This window comes from Lissotriton helveticus, chromosome 7, assembly GCF_964261635.1.
Source record: "Lissotriton helveticus chromosome 7, aLisHel1.1, whole genome shotgun sequence".
In the NCBI taxonomy this organism is placed as follows: Eukaryota; Metazoa; Chordata; class Amphibia; order Caudata; family Salamandridae; genus Lissotriton; species Lissotriton helveticus.
In genome coordinates, this window is record NC_136068.1 from 153,702,020 (window position 1) to 153,716,639 (window position 14,620).

The 14,620-nt window shown below is 44.9% G+C and overlaps 1 protein-coding gene across 1 annotated transcript in view; it reads right to left on the minus strand.

Annotated features, from left to right (window-relative positions):
- Positions 1-14,620, minus strand: part of ZNF831 (zinc finger protein 831) — a 485,428-nt gene that overhangs the window by 349,145 nt on the left and 121,663 nt on the right. Inside the window, exon 3 of the mRNA XM_078651829.1 lies at positions 6,183-6,316. Within this exon, the coding sequence (XP_078507955.1) occupies positions 6,183-6,316 (134 nt within the window). The remainder of the gene's footprint in view (positions 1-6,182; positions 6,317-14,620) is intronic.

Below are 14,620 nucleotides of genomic sequence, written 5' to 3' on the forward strand. Positions count from 1 at the left end.
GAGAAAAGGTACCAATTGCATTCAAATCACACTTGTACACTAAGGCTGAAATGAAATTTAGCCCAACGGAAAAAATTCTTACAGCAACACAGACAGCTATAGCAAAAGAACGAGCCCTGGCACAAGGTAAACGAATAATAATCGTGACACCAATACCAGCCTTAGAGGCGGTAACAAAGGCAAGCATTCCAAATGCTAAAGCACTCCATCCAAGATGGATACAATGGGCTAACTCTCTTGCTGCAACAGACGTGATGTACGAATTTGATCCTTATTTAAAAACACAAGAATTTCTCCAATATGAATTTGAATGTCCTCCGCCGACCGAAATTCTGCCTCTAGATGACTACGGCTGTATAATATATACAGACGGATCAGCACAACCCGCAGTAGGAGGTAAACAAGCTTACAGTGCTGCGTGCGCGATTGTTAAAGGTCGTTGGCACGAAGGGAAATTTAAACCAACCCTCACTAAAACACAATCCCTAGGAGATTGTACAGCTCAGCGAGCTGAATTACTAGCATTCAAGATGGCGCTTGAAAATACCGATCGAGAATTCCCCACGCTCATAGTGTGCGATTCGTATTATTGCGTTCAATCTTATAATGAATACTTGCAGATCTGGCTTCAGAATGGTTTCAAGGATGCGAAAGGTGGCACAATCAAGCATAAAATGCTCTGGGAACAAGTAGCTCTTTTACAAAAAGAACTACCAAAGACTCACGTGATACATACACTGAGTCATCAACGTGATGGCGTTCACGTTGCAGGGAATTCATTGGCTGATGAGGCCGCGAAGGCAGCTGTGCAAACGGCTTCCGTAGCTGCCGTCACCCGGTCAAAAACAAAAATAGACAGCGAAATATTACAAGCTGTCAGCGCTTCGGAAAAGGATTCGATAGATGTCGAATGAGAATTACCTCCAATGGAAGCATGTAATATATAATGCAATGGTTTAGTGCTTTAGGGATGGTGGACCCTTACTAATTACAAAAGCTGCTTCTTTTTTAACCCTAGCCCTTTAAAGAAAATTCCAAGATGCACATAGCGCTTAAGGCAGATAAACTTTTTTCGAACTGCCCTCGGTTTATAATGCACAAGATCACTCAATGATGAATAGGGCGACCTAGACCTACAGCCATCTCCTCTCATCACAAATTGTGAATGTATGAATACATTTTAAAAAATATTTAAATGTCATTGTTTCCAGTGACTGGGATTGAGATAAATGCGTAAGCAGGCTAATCGCTTTGACACCACTTGGGTGAAGAAACTTTATATAAAACTGATAAAATAAATAATTCAGTCAGACCAAAACGGGCCGTAACAAATGTTCACAGCAACAGCAGCGTTTTAATAGAAAAACAATACAAGTGGTGTGGAGAAGGCACTGGGGAGAGATTAAATGCAGCAATGATGGGAGGGAGTGCGAGCGAGAGGCAACAGATTGCCAGAGCTGGCTAACCCAAAAGAATATATAGTGCTCACCGACTTATAAAGCTGAGTGTGTAACAACACCAGTAAAAAATCCAGTCATTATGGGAGGTCACGTATGCAGACAAGGTGATACCAAGGAGGGACTAAAAAACCTATTCACAAATGAAAAGCAACGATTTCACAAGGACAGTAACAGGAGCCAATTGAAACGATGGGCGGGAAATGGGCGGAGCTTCTATGCCGTACCTCAAAACAGCATACCTCGCAGAGCAGCTCATTCGCTACCCAGGCTCGACCTAAAAAGCCATGACCATACAGAAGTAAAAGGAACAAAATGGACAACATACCAATTTTATTGTTTAATAGTATTTTATTTTAATGTTCAATGTATGTGTTTTCACTTTATCACACCACAGGATAATTTCACTTGCATGTTACTTTATTAGCCAGTGTTGTTCCAATTTTTGCATCTGTATACTTTGTTGTGTGAATGAGAATATACGTAGCCACAACACACTCTTGCGTGTCTACAATCATTTATGGATGTGTCCAAGTTATAGGACAAAATAAAAAACAATTAAAGAAATCTCTCCCTTTTCCCCAACAGAACCCATTGTAGCTATATAATATTACACACCCAGGTTCTGAGGGACACAGGGTTACCCTTTGTAATTAATGGCTTATTATGAAGTAGCCCAACTTTAGAGTTACCAATACCCGTGGATAACTCTCAGTGCTATCGGCAACTCTGGGAGGCGGGAAAATCCAGGCCATTACTAGTGGGATCCTGAGGGTTTCTTAGTAATTAGGAATTCCTTGTGGAACGCTCAATTCAGGTTCTGATTCTTCAGTAATTCCTCATTTGCCCAGATTTTCACAAAGCAATTTTGGCTGCTTTCCGCAGCCAAAATATCCAGGTGAAAATAAACAGATTTGCTGAAACACTGCCGATCTCATAATTCTGATGCGGAAGATGACTCGAGTTACTAGCCCCACTGGAAATAAGAGATCACTCCTAATCATGGCCTCAGTCATTGCACCCACAAGATCTCACCTGCAATGACACCACTGAAGGGCAGCTTGACTTCACTTGAGCCTTTGGCAATAATCAACTTGTGTATGAATGTTTTTGTATTTCTAAAGTGCAAATCTAGCTGGTGAGCGACGGAGCGCTGTATAGAGTCTACGTTTGTAGATTTATAAAGCTCAGCTTATCGCCCGTGAGGGTATCCAGGCGCTGTCCATGGGCACAGGGATATTTAGGGGAAGATTTACAAGAAACAGACGCATCTGCAGAGCTGCGTCAGTTTTCCTGCGCCAGCATGCAATACCCTTGCGCCACAATGGGTGCGCCGTATTTACAACACGGCGCACCATGGCGTAAGGATTAACAGATGCACCAGAAATTCTGACGCATCTGTTGGCCCAAAAGTCATGCATTGCTGGAGTCGTGTCGCAAGCACGCCAGCAATGCATTTTGAGGCCTATCCTCACTACACTGTGTCACTCCTTACGCCTGGTTCAAGAAGGCATAAGGTTTTGATGCAGTGGCATCCTAGAAGTGATGCAGCAAAATCTTGTAGATTTCACTGCGTCACTTTTACGAGGCTTTCCTGCGTGGGAACGCCCACCCTGCATACATTATAACTGATGCAGGTATAATGTGACGCAGGGCTTTACAACGTGACGCATCTCCCTAGATGCGTCACGTTGTAAATTGGGCAAATTTTTTATGCCGCTACTGCATCACAAGAGTAACGCAACAACGGCACAAAAGTTCTCAAGGGGCTTGTAAATCTGCCCCTCAGTGATTTGCACAGAATTACAGGATGTTGGCAGATGTCGAGACTCGAACAGGATAATCCCCAGTGGGGGGTACAAGTAGAGGGACGCCATAGGGATGTGGTAGAGCTCATGAAATGATGAACAGTCAGAAAAAAGGCATAGAAAAGACATACTAAAGAGCATCCCATTGTGAAGAATTGTTGTAAACAATAAAGCTAATGTGATGCGAACCGAAATAAGACAAACCCATTTACTAAAGATGAATCAAAGGGGTTTTCACATCCTGTGTCTATGGGAAATGCTTAAATACATATGGACCTAAGCCACATAAATATGACAAAGGGTAAGAGCGTCAGACTACCATCTACCGGATAAAGATGCGCCTACTAAAAAACATAGCACTAAACTGTTATATCTATGTCAGGGAAGAAAAGCGGGTGCACGCGGCCAAGGTGTGATCTGTACCTGGCAGCACATTCCAAACCACACACATAAAACCCAAAGTGCAGGCTTCCCGTCAGCGGCATAACACTCACACATCACCAAGACAAGGGCAGTGAGTCAGCAATGACTCAGCAAGCAGCCAGCCAGTATTAGATTTCTCAATCATGCTACAAACGCCAGGAAATTGAAACAGCATGTGCCCTTAAATGACACACAAACATCACTGGCTATTCCACCCACGAAGGTGACACCTGGCGAAGCCTGAAAACTGCTCTGTGGACCAGGCATGATGGGAAACCACACAGCTCAGCGATCTGACATCAACCCATGTGTGCAATACTGAGGCCCTGTGTGCCAATCTGGGCACTAGCGCCCGCTGTGCCAACAGCACATTTTTACATTAGGGTGCTATCTGTCAGCAGCTCTGGATTCAGGCCCAGACTGGCCATTGCGGGCACCGGGCAATCCCCCGGTGTGCCGCAAGGGTGGGGGCCGGTTTTGGGCCCGGGGGGCCGTTTTTGTTACAGGGCAGTTATTGCAGCATAGCTGCAAAATCGGCCCTGTAACAAAGAGCTCGGTCGCACCCCCAGGGGGCCGGCCGAGCACTTTGCCAGGGCCGGTTTTGGTTCTCAGTCCGGCCCTGTCTGGATTAAATCCTGTGGATGCCCCTAGGCAGTCGAAATTTCGGGACCACCTCGCAAATTATCTCCTAATACCCAATGCACCGGATTTTTTTAACAAACTGACAGCTGCCAGAAGTTCAGCTTTTAAGAAACAAACTGTTATGTGAATCGGATGTCTCTGGTTTAAGTACTTTAAGTTATTAATGGTTACATTACATTGATACAGTATTTTCTCTATAGGGTCTTTAATGTAAAGTTTTTGTTTCTCTGAGTTTGAGTTGATTAATTTTTTTCTGTCTTTTGGAAGCAATATTTAAGAAAGCTTGAATGTAAATTTATTTCAAGATCAAATCAATATTATTTTGATCTGTTGTCGCGGGGCCCCTAAAAGGAGTGGGGCCCATAGGCCGGTGCCTACTTTGCCTCTTTGGTAATCCGCCACTATCTGTCAGAGTGTTGGTGGAGCCTTACATGCTGTCAGCTGACCCTTGTACCCTAGGACCTAGCAAGTGAAGAAATTGATGGCTGGGTTACAGTTGCGCTGGGTCACAGTGATAATAATAAGGATAAGAACAAATAAAGAAGCTCCAAGGATAAGGTTTAGGCCACCAATCTAAACACAACAGGCATGAACCAGTCAATGCCCTAATACACAACACAACATTTATCCTGAGCTAACACAAAAAATCCACTTGTGATTTGTTCGTTGGTTGCAAAGTGGATTTTTTGTGTTAGCTCAGGATAAATGTTGTGTTGTGTACCCTAGGACCTATCTGTCATGGAAAGATCATGTTCCGTCAAGAGAGGCCTATACGAGAAGGCACTGCCTGTCAGAGTGATGTTGTGTGCTCCATCAACTGAGGCTTGTACACTAGGGCCCTAGCTGTCATGGAGTGTGAACAGAGCATTACATGCTGTCAACAGACGCATGTAACAGACCCAGAATGGTTGTGGAGTCCCTTGTGCCGTCAACAGACACTGATAACGCTAAGGCGCTATTTGTCACACACTGCTAACGGAGCCCTATCACCTATCAAGAAAGTGCTCAACTGCCATCAAAAGACGCTTGTCACTGTAGCCCTGTTTGTCACAGTGGTAGCTGTGCTGCATGTGCAGACCATGGTGACGAAGAGCAGGTAAGTGGCGCCAAACAAGTCAAAGCCAACCAGGATTGAGTCCTGAGGCAGAAGCAGGGGTTTCAGAAGCTTATCACATAGTGTTTCACCCTCAGAACCTCTGTGAACCTCCAACATTGCGATTGGCAGTCTACATTTTCACCCTGACAGCTCAGTGGTAGGTGGACTGGGGCCCAGTGGGGCAAGGAGGAGAAACCTGGAGCACAAGATGGTAAATGACACTGCACTATACTAGGATACATGGAGATGGGCGCAGTGCTCTCTTAACACATAGGCACGCTGGGCAGTTGCCCGGGGGTCCAACAAGCATAGGGGCCCCATGCAGACCAGAATTTAATGCTAATTTTCCATTAAACATTTTAATTCTTATGAGTGGTTGAGTAGGTAGGGCCCAGTGCACTTCTTTGCCCCGGGGGCCAATCATGCTGTTAATACGGCGCTGAATGGACGAAACCATTAATGGGCCAAACGGGGTTTGCAGCTCTTTCAGACAGTTCTAGGCAGTCAGAAGAGGTTGTCCTTTCCCTTTAATAGCGAGAGAGGCATAGTAAAATTTCAGGAGGATCAAGGGCTAAGGGGGTGAAAGTCTGTTAATACACCTGTAGATTCCCATCTTAGCTGAGATTCTTCCTAAAAGCAAAAGTGGCAGTGTTCCCAAAGAGGTGTCGTTTAAATGTACTAGTGTTCTGTATAATTTGAGCCTGGTTAAAGGGGTCTGCCCCAATGTATGATAATCATTTATGCATGAATTCTTACCTGTTTTTGGTGATTTCCAATTTTTTGGACCTGCAATGTCTGGTCGCCGAGTTAAGTTCGGTTTGGCCCAATTCTGCAGCTTTCGCTGTTTGATCTGCGGTGTTTGCTGAATTCGTCAAGGTGTCTGGATTTCTCTGTAAGAAGCATTAATAAAATAAAACATTATCATCTCATCTGCCTTTCTCGTTCACATCATTGCATTAAAGAGTGAGGGTCAGACAGGCTCTCAAAGCTGCTACCATAAAGTTACCTTCACTGTCGAGGCTCTGGAAATGCCCCCCCCCACCTTTGCTTTAAAATTTCCTCTAAATCCCACCTACAGCCTGTAATATCAAGCAGAAGGGGAGGCGCACACCCCATGAGGGTGGGTTCGAAGTCCAGATCCAATGTGATATTCTTTTTGAAAAGCATGGGATGTTTTATTTAAGTCTTGGCTGTGAACTCCGTTCTGCTCGTGGAGTTTTCTGCACTTGTGTTACGCGGAGCTCGCAGAGTTTTTTCTCTCGCTTGCGTTCATCAACGTCAAGTTGACGAGCTCAAGCGAGGAAAATCCACCTCCTGGCGAGATTTTTCCTCGTTCACGATCGTCAACATCAAGTTGGCGAGCGCAAGCCTGGAAAATCAACCTCCTGGCGAGATTTCTTCACGCAGGCGGTCAGATTTCTCATTGCGAGTGGTCGCGTATGCTTGCGACCGCTCGTGTTGAGAAACCGTCCGTTCGCGAAGAGAAAGCTGCCGCCCCAAGTAAAAATCTACTTGAGTGGCAGAAAGGAAGCAGCACCCGCTTGCGCTGTGCATGGTGCCGTTCGCGATGATTGCACAATGCGGACAAGCACCTGGCACTGAAAATCACCTCAAACTGCATTTATCTAAAGAAACTCCGCTGCTTGCAGAGCCTGAGTTTTTTTTGCACCGTACTCCGCAAACTCCACCCAGGCTTAGTGTTATTGAAAGAGGGAGTAGGGATGTCAAGAACGGGAGAGAATGGTACAGAGGCCAGTGGGGAAGATTTCCAGACAAGCAAAATCTGACATATGTAACTGATTCTGTCTCAGTCCTGCTGGCTTTTCAGAGGTCAGTCAGTTCTTGTTAGGACATTTCTCGGTTCCCTAATTCATCACTCCACCCCAGAATCAAAAAGCACAGCAAAGTGTGGGACAACAAATTGTAGATTCAGAGTAAAAGACACATGGGAAAATTAACAAGAAAAACAGAGAAGCCTCGAACAGTTAATATATTGAAAATGATGGATGGAAACCTGTACTTTAGTTGTTTAAATAAAAAGTGCAGAGGGCCAAACTTTTCTCAGGGGCCTGCTACCAGTGATGCTGTATGTCAGAGTTGCTTCAGTGGTTAATTTGTAAAAAGAGAAGTGTTGGAGCTCTCGTCAGGAGGCAGCTTCGACCAGCCCATTTCTACTGTTAGACAGTCTACCACAGAACCAACAAATCCTACAAGTGGGGAGGGGATGTGGTGGAATGGCCAGAGCTGCCGACTTTGTCATTGGGGGACCAGGTTTGAGTCTCAACATCGGCTCAACATCCTGTGAATGTGGGTGAATCACTTAATCTCTCTGTACCCAACAAAAAAAGAATGTGTGCTCAAGCTCCGGTGTTGATAATTAAGTGCCAGTGCTGAACTCTGGAAACCACCAGCTCAAATTAAGCACCTGGTTGCTTAATACAAAACACACAAAAGGTGATGGGAAGAAGGCTTGCAATAAGCCTATCCACTGGCAATTTCTCAGAGTAGCATTCCAACCTATAATTTTTTTTCCCACCATGCCACCTCAGCCATATGCAAAACAGTGTTGACCTTCTTCCAATAGGAACAGTTCAGCCCGAACTGCCATGCCAGGTACCGCCCCCAAGAGACAAGGGCATGTCCAGACATGGGGCCCGTGCTCACTGCATCACTGGAACCAAGTTACACTCGACTGACGAACCCCAATCAGGGTGAAACAGGTCTTTGGTTATTTGTGTTCAAGTTCAGGGAGATCTGGACCATTGCCAGTGATTGACATATTGCAACTATTCCTACCATCACATTTTGAGTGTTTGTTGCAAAATATCAACCAAGATTTGATTCCCCCTCACCTCATGCCCGCCATGGGTTGTTGAATATCCTGTTTTTCATTTGAATGATTTAGCACGTTTTTGCAATGGGCTTTGTCAGTCAAGGCTGGTTTTAATTTGAGATGCGCTACCTGGATGTTTTCTGGTTGTGAGCAAAAAAGCGCTCATGTGACTGCAGTAGAGTTTTGGAGAATTTTCAGGAATTGGCTGAAGAATTCGGGATGCAATTGGTACCCAACAAGACTGAAGGTGCTTGAACAATTCTGGACTTGATGGAGTTGAGGCTGCCGGGAGAAAAGATGCAAGAGATTGTGTGGTTGTTCGATGAGGCTTGCTGAGTCCGGCGGTTGAGGCTGCACACAGAGCCTGTATAGTCACCTTCAGTTTGTGTATAGTGTTATGAAGGATAGGGAACCTTTTGCAGGAGGTTAGGTTTAGCCATGTCTGGAGCTGTATTGACAGAGCATAGGATAAGTATATTTCTTGCAATGAGGGCTGACCTGAAAGTATCAACACATTCTTGGGGAAATTTCAATGGAGTTAGCATGTATGTTGCAGAGAAGGAGACCAGTGGCGTGACAATAGCCGTCACAGAACCCGCGATGCGGGGGGGCCTTGAGCTCCAGGCGGTGCCCCTCTGGCACTGTGCACAGGCCGTGGCCCCTGAACTCTTGAAAGCTCCTGACTGGGTCAGGAGCATTAGGGCCCCCCTCCAATTAGTTTGCAGGGGGCCCCCTCAAGTTTTGTTACGTCACTGAAGGAAACAATGTGGAATGCACGTTTTACTTCTGACGAGGCACTTACCAAAGCTGCTCAGTAGTGTGCTGAGCAGTGACTGGAGCACTGGTTGAGGATGGTGAGAAGCATTGTGTTTCTGGAATTTTTTTTCCCTTGGTGGTGGATTTGGTGATCCGGGGAGGTGAGCTGGCTATCAAGAAGGTGATATTGGATGTTGCCAACATTACAGTAGTGAGCTTGGTTAACAAGCAGCAGGCAAGTGGCTTGAGGGTGTTGAGGTTGTGGGGTTGTTTGCTTTCTCACATTGCATTTAGGGCAAGATATGCCTGGAGTGAATAATAGCATTGCTGATACTTTATCTCATTCTTATTGCCAGAGGTTTCAGAGTTTTGCCCCTGGAGCAGAGGCGTGGAATACTGAGCTTTCTAGGATATTTGGGTGCTCGGGGTGTGAGAGTGTAAGAATTGGTTGAACAATATTTTGATGTTCACAGGAAGAGATTATCTGCAGGCATGGAAAACATTTGAAGAAATGGACAGCAAGAGAAAAAATGATGATAGTGTGAGAGTGGAATTGATTAATGAGGATTTGTTTTGAATCTGATTGATTAAAGTACTGTCACCAATGGCCTTAGTTGGTAAGTTGGTGGTAAGTTTTTGTGGGTGTATGATCCAGCAGCAGGGGAATTGGTGAAAAGAGTATTAGCTGGTTGGGCGAAACTGAATGTAAAAAATGCAAGCCTACAGGAGCCGGTCATATTTGCACTTGTGCAAAAGTTGCTTTGAGTATTACCGCATTATTATTAGAGCAAATATAAAGCAGAAATGTGTATATTATGTATGTAGTAGATGTTTTATGGTGCTTTTCACGTGTTGGATTTCTTCGGTTCAGGTGAAGCTTCAGGAATTGTTGATGGAGGATAGTATTCGGAAGATCTGATTGAGAAGGTCAGAAACTGACCAGAAGGGATAGGTCGGAGAGTTTTGTTGAATCCGAGGTTGAATATTGAGGTCTGTCCAGTGCTGCTATGACAGAAATAGTTAAAGATGTCAGGCAGCGTTGGGTAGGATGTGTTTTGCTTTGCGGATGGTCTACAGATAACTACTGGTAGCTATTGGATGTTTGGGAAATTCATTGGCCTTTTTTAGGTAGAGGCTGAGGGTATGGGCACACACTTGATTGTAGCTGGTCTGAGGGAACAAGGCTGGGTGTGGGTACAGAGGAATTCCAGAGGCAATCCAAATGATCAGGAATGGTGGTCGATGTGCTGTGATAGGTACATGGGGTTTGGGAGTGGGTTGTAAGTCTGTGGAGATGTATGATTGTTCATGTTTTTCTGATTTTGTTGTAGGTTTTAAGCAGGACCATGGGTCACGCAAGATCGTTGAAGTATGTCATTGTGTTTTTTCACTGCGTGCCATTCAGCACTGTTGGCTGATGCGCACCTTTATCCGCATTCCTTAGAAGGGTCTAAGATTCTAAGGATTTAAATTCTTACAGTTGATGGTTTGGTTTCTCGGAGCAGACACAGCGTGTGTGCTCTGCTAATAAAAGTCTTCCTTTCTCTAGTCTGCATTGGTCATTTACTTCAATTGTTACTTGGATTGTGGAACATTCTTTGGTCCGCTGGACTCCAAAATATGCTGAGAATCACCTAAATGGTGACTCTTCAGGACTTCTGAGACATGAACTCTGATGGTTGGTAAAGAGCGATGAGATGGGGCAGCTGCCATTATTGGCAGATCTGTTAGTAGGCAGGGGGTGCTGGGTGAAAGTGATCTTGTCCAGCTGTTTGGCCTCACATTGTTGAAAGAGATGAAGGAAAATTTGTTGCGGTTTCTATGGGCGGGATGTACATCATTTGGATAGAATGTGTTCCTAGAAGGGTGTGACGAGGGGCTAACAAGCACACAGCTGTGGAAAAGACAGGAAGGAAATTGAAAAGGGCAATGAGTTTGTCTTGTGCAAATGTGGTGAACATGGTATTGTTGCTTGTCACCCTTAAGGAAGAGGAGAATTGTATGTAGAGATCAGATGTAGTTCATTTGCCCATTGTTCAGTTTCCCCCACCCCCTTCCCCCGTGGGCATCAACCAAAGGGTTCAGCAGCATCAAGACGCTGGGAGCGTTCCTAAGCAGTAGGATAGTAAGTGACCAAACAAGTTTGTAATACAATGACCCAATCAGAGGAGGGGGTGTGGCCACGAGTATAGCCAAAAAGGCGACCGGGACAAACGGTCCCCGTCATTGTAGTGTTGTCTGGGAGAAATGAAATGTCATGCTGTTTACTTATCTCTCCATGCTTAATGCATCTACAGACCACCTTGATTACAGTACTATGCCGATGCGTGACTGAGGTTGTACATGTTATGTTAGAAGAGCCAGATGAAACCTTGTGGAGGACCCTAGGCAGTTGAAATTTCAGGGGCCCTCATCGCAGATTATCTCCTAATACCCAATGCACCAGTTTTTTTTTACAAACTAACAGCTGCCAGAAGATGAGCTTTTAAGAGACAAACTGTTATGTGAACCTGATGTCTCTGGTTTATATACTTTAGGTTGTTATTGGGTACATTACATTAACACAATATTTTCTCTGTAGAGTCTTTAATGTGAAGTTTTCGTTTCTTTAATTTGATTCTTTTTTCTATCTTTTGGAAACAATGTTTAAGAATGCACCACAAACAAGTGGGGCCCATAGGCCGGTGCCTACTTTGCTTATTTGGAAATCCAGCACTGTGTGTTAGAGTCACCGTAATCAGACATGTATTTTGCGTTTGCTAGTTTTAGAGGCTATGTGTTCATTCATTGACAAAGAAAACATCCTGAACTATACTCAAAAATGTGCTGCACATCCCATGGTTTAGAAAAAGCTGGGGAGAGGTTGAACCCAGACAGGTTACAAGCACTGCTGTCCTGGTGTCTTAACTATAGTGGTGTTAGGTGCCATTCAAAGGCTAAACTCCTACCTGTGACTTGACTGTGCAGGGGGGCTTGCTGGACATCACAGCTGCCCATTGCAAACAAATGGCCTGGTCCAGGAGATGGAAGCGGCTGAACACCCCAGACTTTCCTTGGAGCTAAACACAACCTCAACTCACAAGCATCACTGGACCCTGAGTCTGCAATAACCAACTGCTAGTGTCCAGAGGAAGAGCCTCACTACGCTGTCCCAGGAATGGACCATTCACTGGTAGAGCCCATCTAACAATAGATATCCTTAAGAAAGGTAAGTGCAAAACAGGAGTTATCTGAAATACGGTCTTTTTCAAAATACATTCATTTTTTTGGGCCAACAAACAGATGATTCAAGCTGGCAGTCCCACTATGCTGGCAGTACACACCCTTAAATTCACCCTTTTAATTGCGCAATTACGAATAAAGAAAAGCTTCTTTCAGGATAATGTATAAAATCCCATTAAGCCATCCCACTACACCATGCACTTTTGCTACTTCAGCTTTGTCATGGTCAAAAATGAAAGCAGAATTCCTTCACCATTCCAACATCACGAACATGCTGAACTGTGGCCCTGATCCCAAGGTGGGCTGTTAAATGTGGAAATAAAAGTTATGAGCGAGAGTTAAATTCCAAGTTGTGTTCAAGCTGTTTTTGCCTGACAGATTTTATCAGCTCAGAAATGTCTCAGGGCAAAAAGCCCAGGAAAAAGGCAAAGGAAGAGGAATTTGTGTTTTAAGTACTGATTCTGCATTTTATGCCTTATTTTGAAGTCAAAAATTTGGTATAGGAAATAGTATTTTCTGCCAGGTAACTACCAGGTAATGGTTATCGAATGTCGTTAATAGCTTACCACCGGCCCACATATACAGACCTGTCGATTTATCGGCACCACAGTGTTTCACGCAGTATAGACTGTCTTCACACAGTCACCCAGTGTAGAGTCGATATCACACAGTGTGCACACAGTGAGCTGGAAACTCCTGCAGAAAGTGGGTTTCCAGCTTATTGTGGGGAGGATGTGCACAGCAGACATACAGCAGGGGTTTGATGACATCCCTAGGACATCAGCGGCAGGCTCAGAAGCATTTGCAATTTATTTGTGGAGGGGGTAGGCTCTCTGTACAGACAGTGTCAGGACTTGAGTCCCACCCACTCGCCATCCCCTTCCATGTTCAGCCCGGGGGTGATGGGCTAAAAGCCGCTCCCCCAACACCATGGCGTAGCATGGGCGGGGCCACAGGGGCGGTTGCCAGGGCGCAATATTCTTAGGGGCACAAAATTTAAAAGGAAAAGTGGAAGGATATTTGCATTGCCCTGGGTGCTAGCAACCCAGGCTACACCGCCGCCCAACACCCGGTGCGTACCCTGCAAAGTTCTGACTCCATCACACGATAACATTTTATTTCAAAGTTGACAGATCTGCTTGTAATCAGGACCTATATTTAGGAAGCGTTTGGTCTCGCCCCAGTTATTTCCTGCTGGGTCGTCAGTCACTTTTTGGCATGTTACAAGTTACAACCTAGAGTTTTCAGCCTAGAATGTTTCAAACAGTACCCTTGGTAAAGGTGTCACTTCCTGTGATATCAACAAGACACTTTAAAGATAACCTCTATGATTTTCTTGGAATGCTTTGAAGCTTTCTTCCTGTGGCAGCATGCTGAGACATAGAATTGCATCAGTGAATAAAACAACGCCTCTGAAGCAGAGGTTGGCTCACTAGACGTGTTACTGCATGTCACCGACTGACCAAGGGGCAAAGCAGTCGAAGACTAAACCTACGAAAATAAAACAGTAAGTAGTGTCAGTGAAAGCCATTCCACTTTTGGTTGATAGGAGATCTGATGATGGAATGTATAAATAACCACACATTTTGGTTAAATAGGGATTTATGCGCAGTTTCAGTTTTTACACTAGAAACCTACTTTTTCCATTCACAAAAAGTAGTTTTACACTTGTAAAAATATTAACTCACATAGATTTTTGTGTGAGTACATTTTGTGTAGGCGGGAATTCCAGAGTGGGAATGCTTTGAAAGTTTGGCCACATTCTAAAAAAATAGATTTTTGTGAGCATTCTCAAACTTTTTCTCAGCCCATTCTCATCTTAGAAATGGTCAGTATTTTTATCCTGTCAGTGACCGGAGTACAGTATAGAGGTATAAACATAAAGACTGTCAAAAAGCAGCTTTGGATTCCATGCCATTTAGTGAGGTAAATAGTGGGATGAGTTTCGGCCTTAGCCTTTAACCTTTTTGGGGCTCGGGCCTACGTCACACTGCATAGCAGTGTGGGCGGAGCCCAAGAGTCCTTTAGTTAGCGTCTTCGAAAAGCTACCTAACAAATTCCTGGCTGCTCGTGATTTTTCGTCCTTTTTTTTGCCAGCTGCATTCCGGTTGGCCTTCTCGTGCGTGTGTTTTCGGAAGAGAGCACGCAATAGGCCATAGGCGGTAGAGTAGCTCCGCCTATTGCATATTCCGTGCGGACACGTGCAGCAGAAGGGCATATTTCTTCAATTATCGCGGCTGTCTGGGCCCGCGGTAATTGAAGACAGATGCTGGGCGCGCGTGTACCAGGCTCGAGTTGTTAGGGCTCGGGGCTACAGGCGCGCACCACTGCTCGTTTCAGAAGGACTGGTTTCTGCTTCCTTTCATGTGTCAGTGTGACGGCC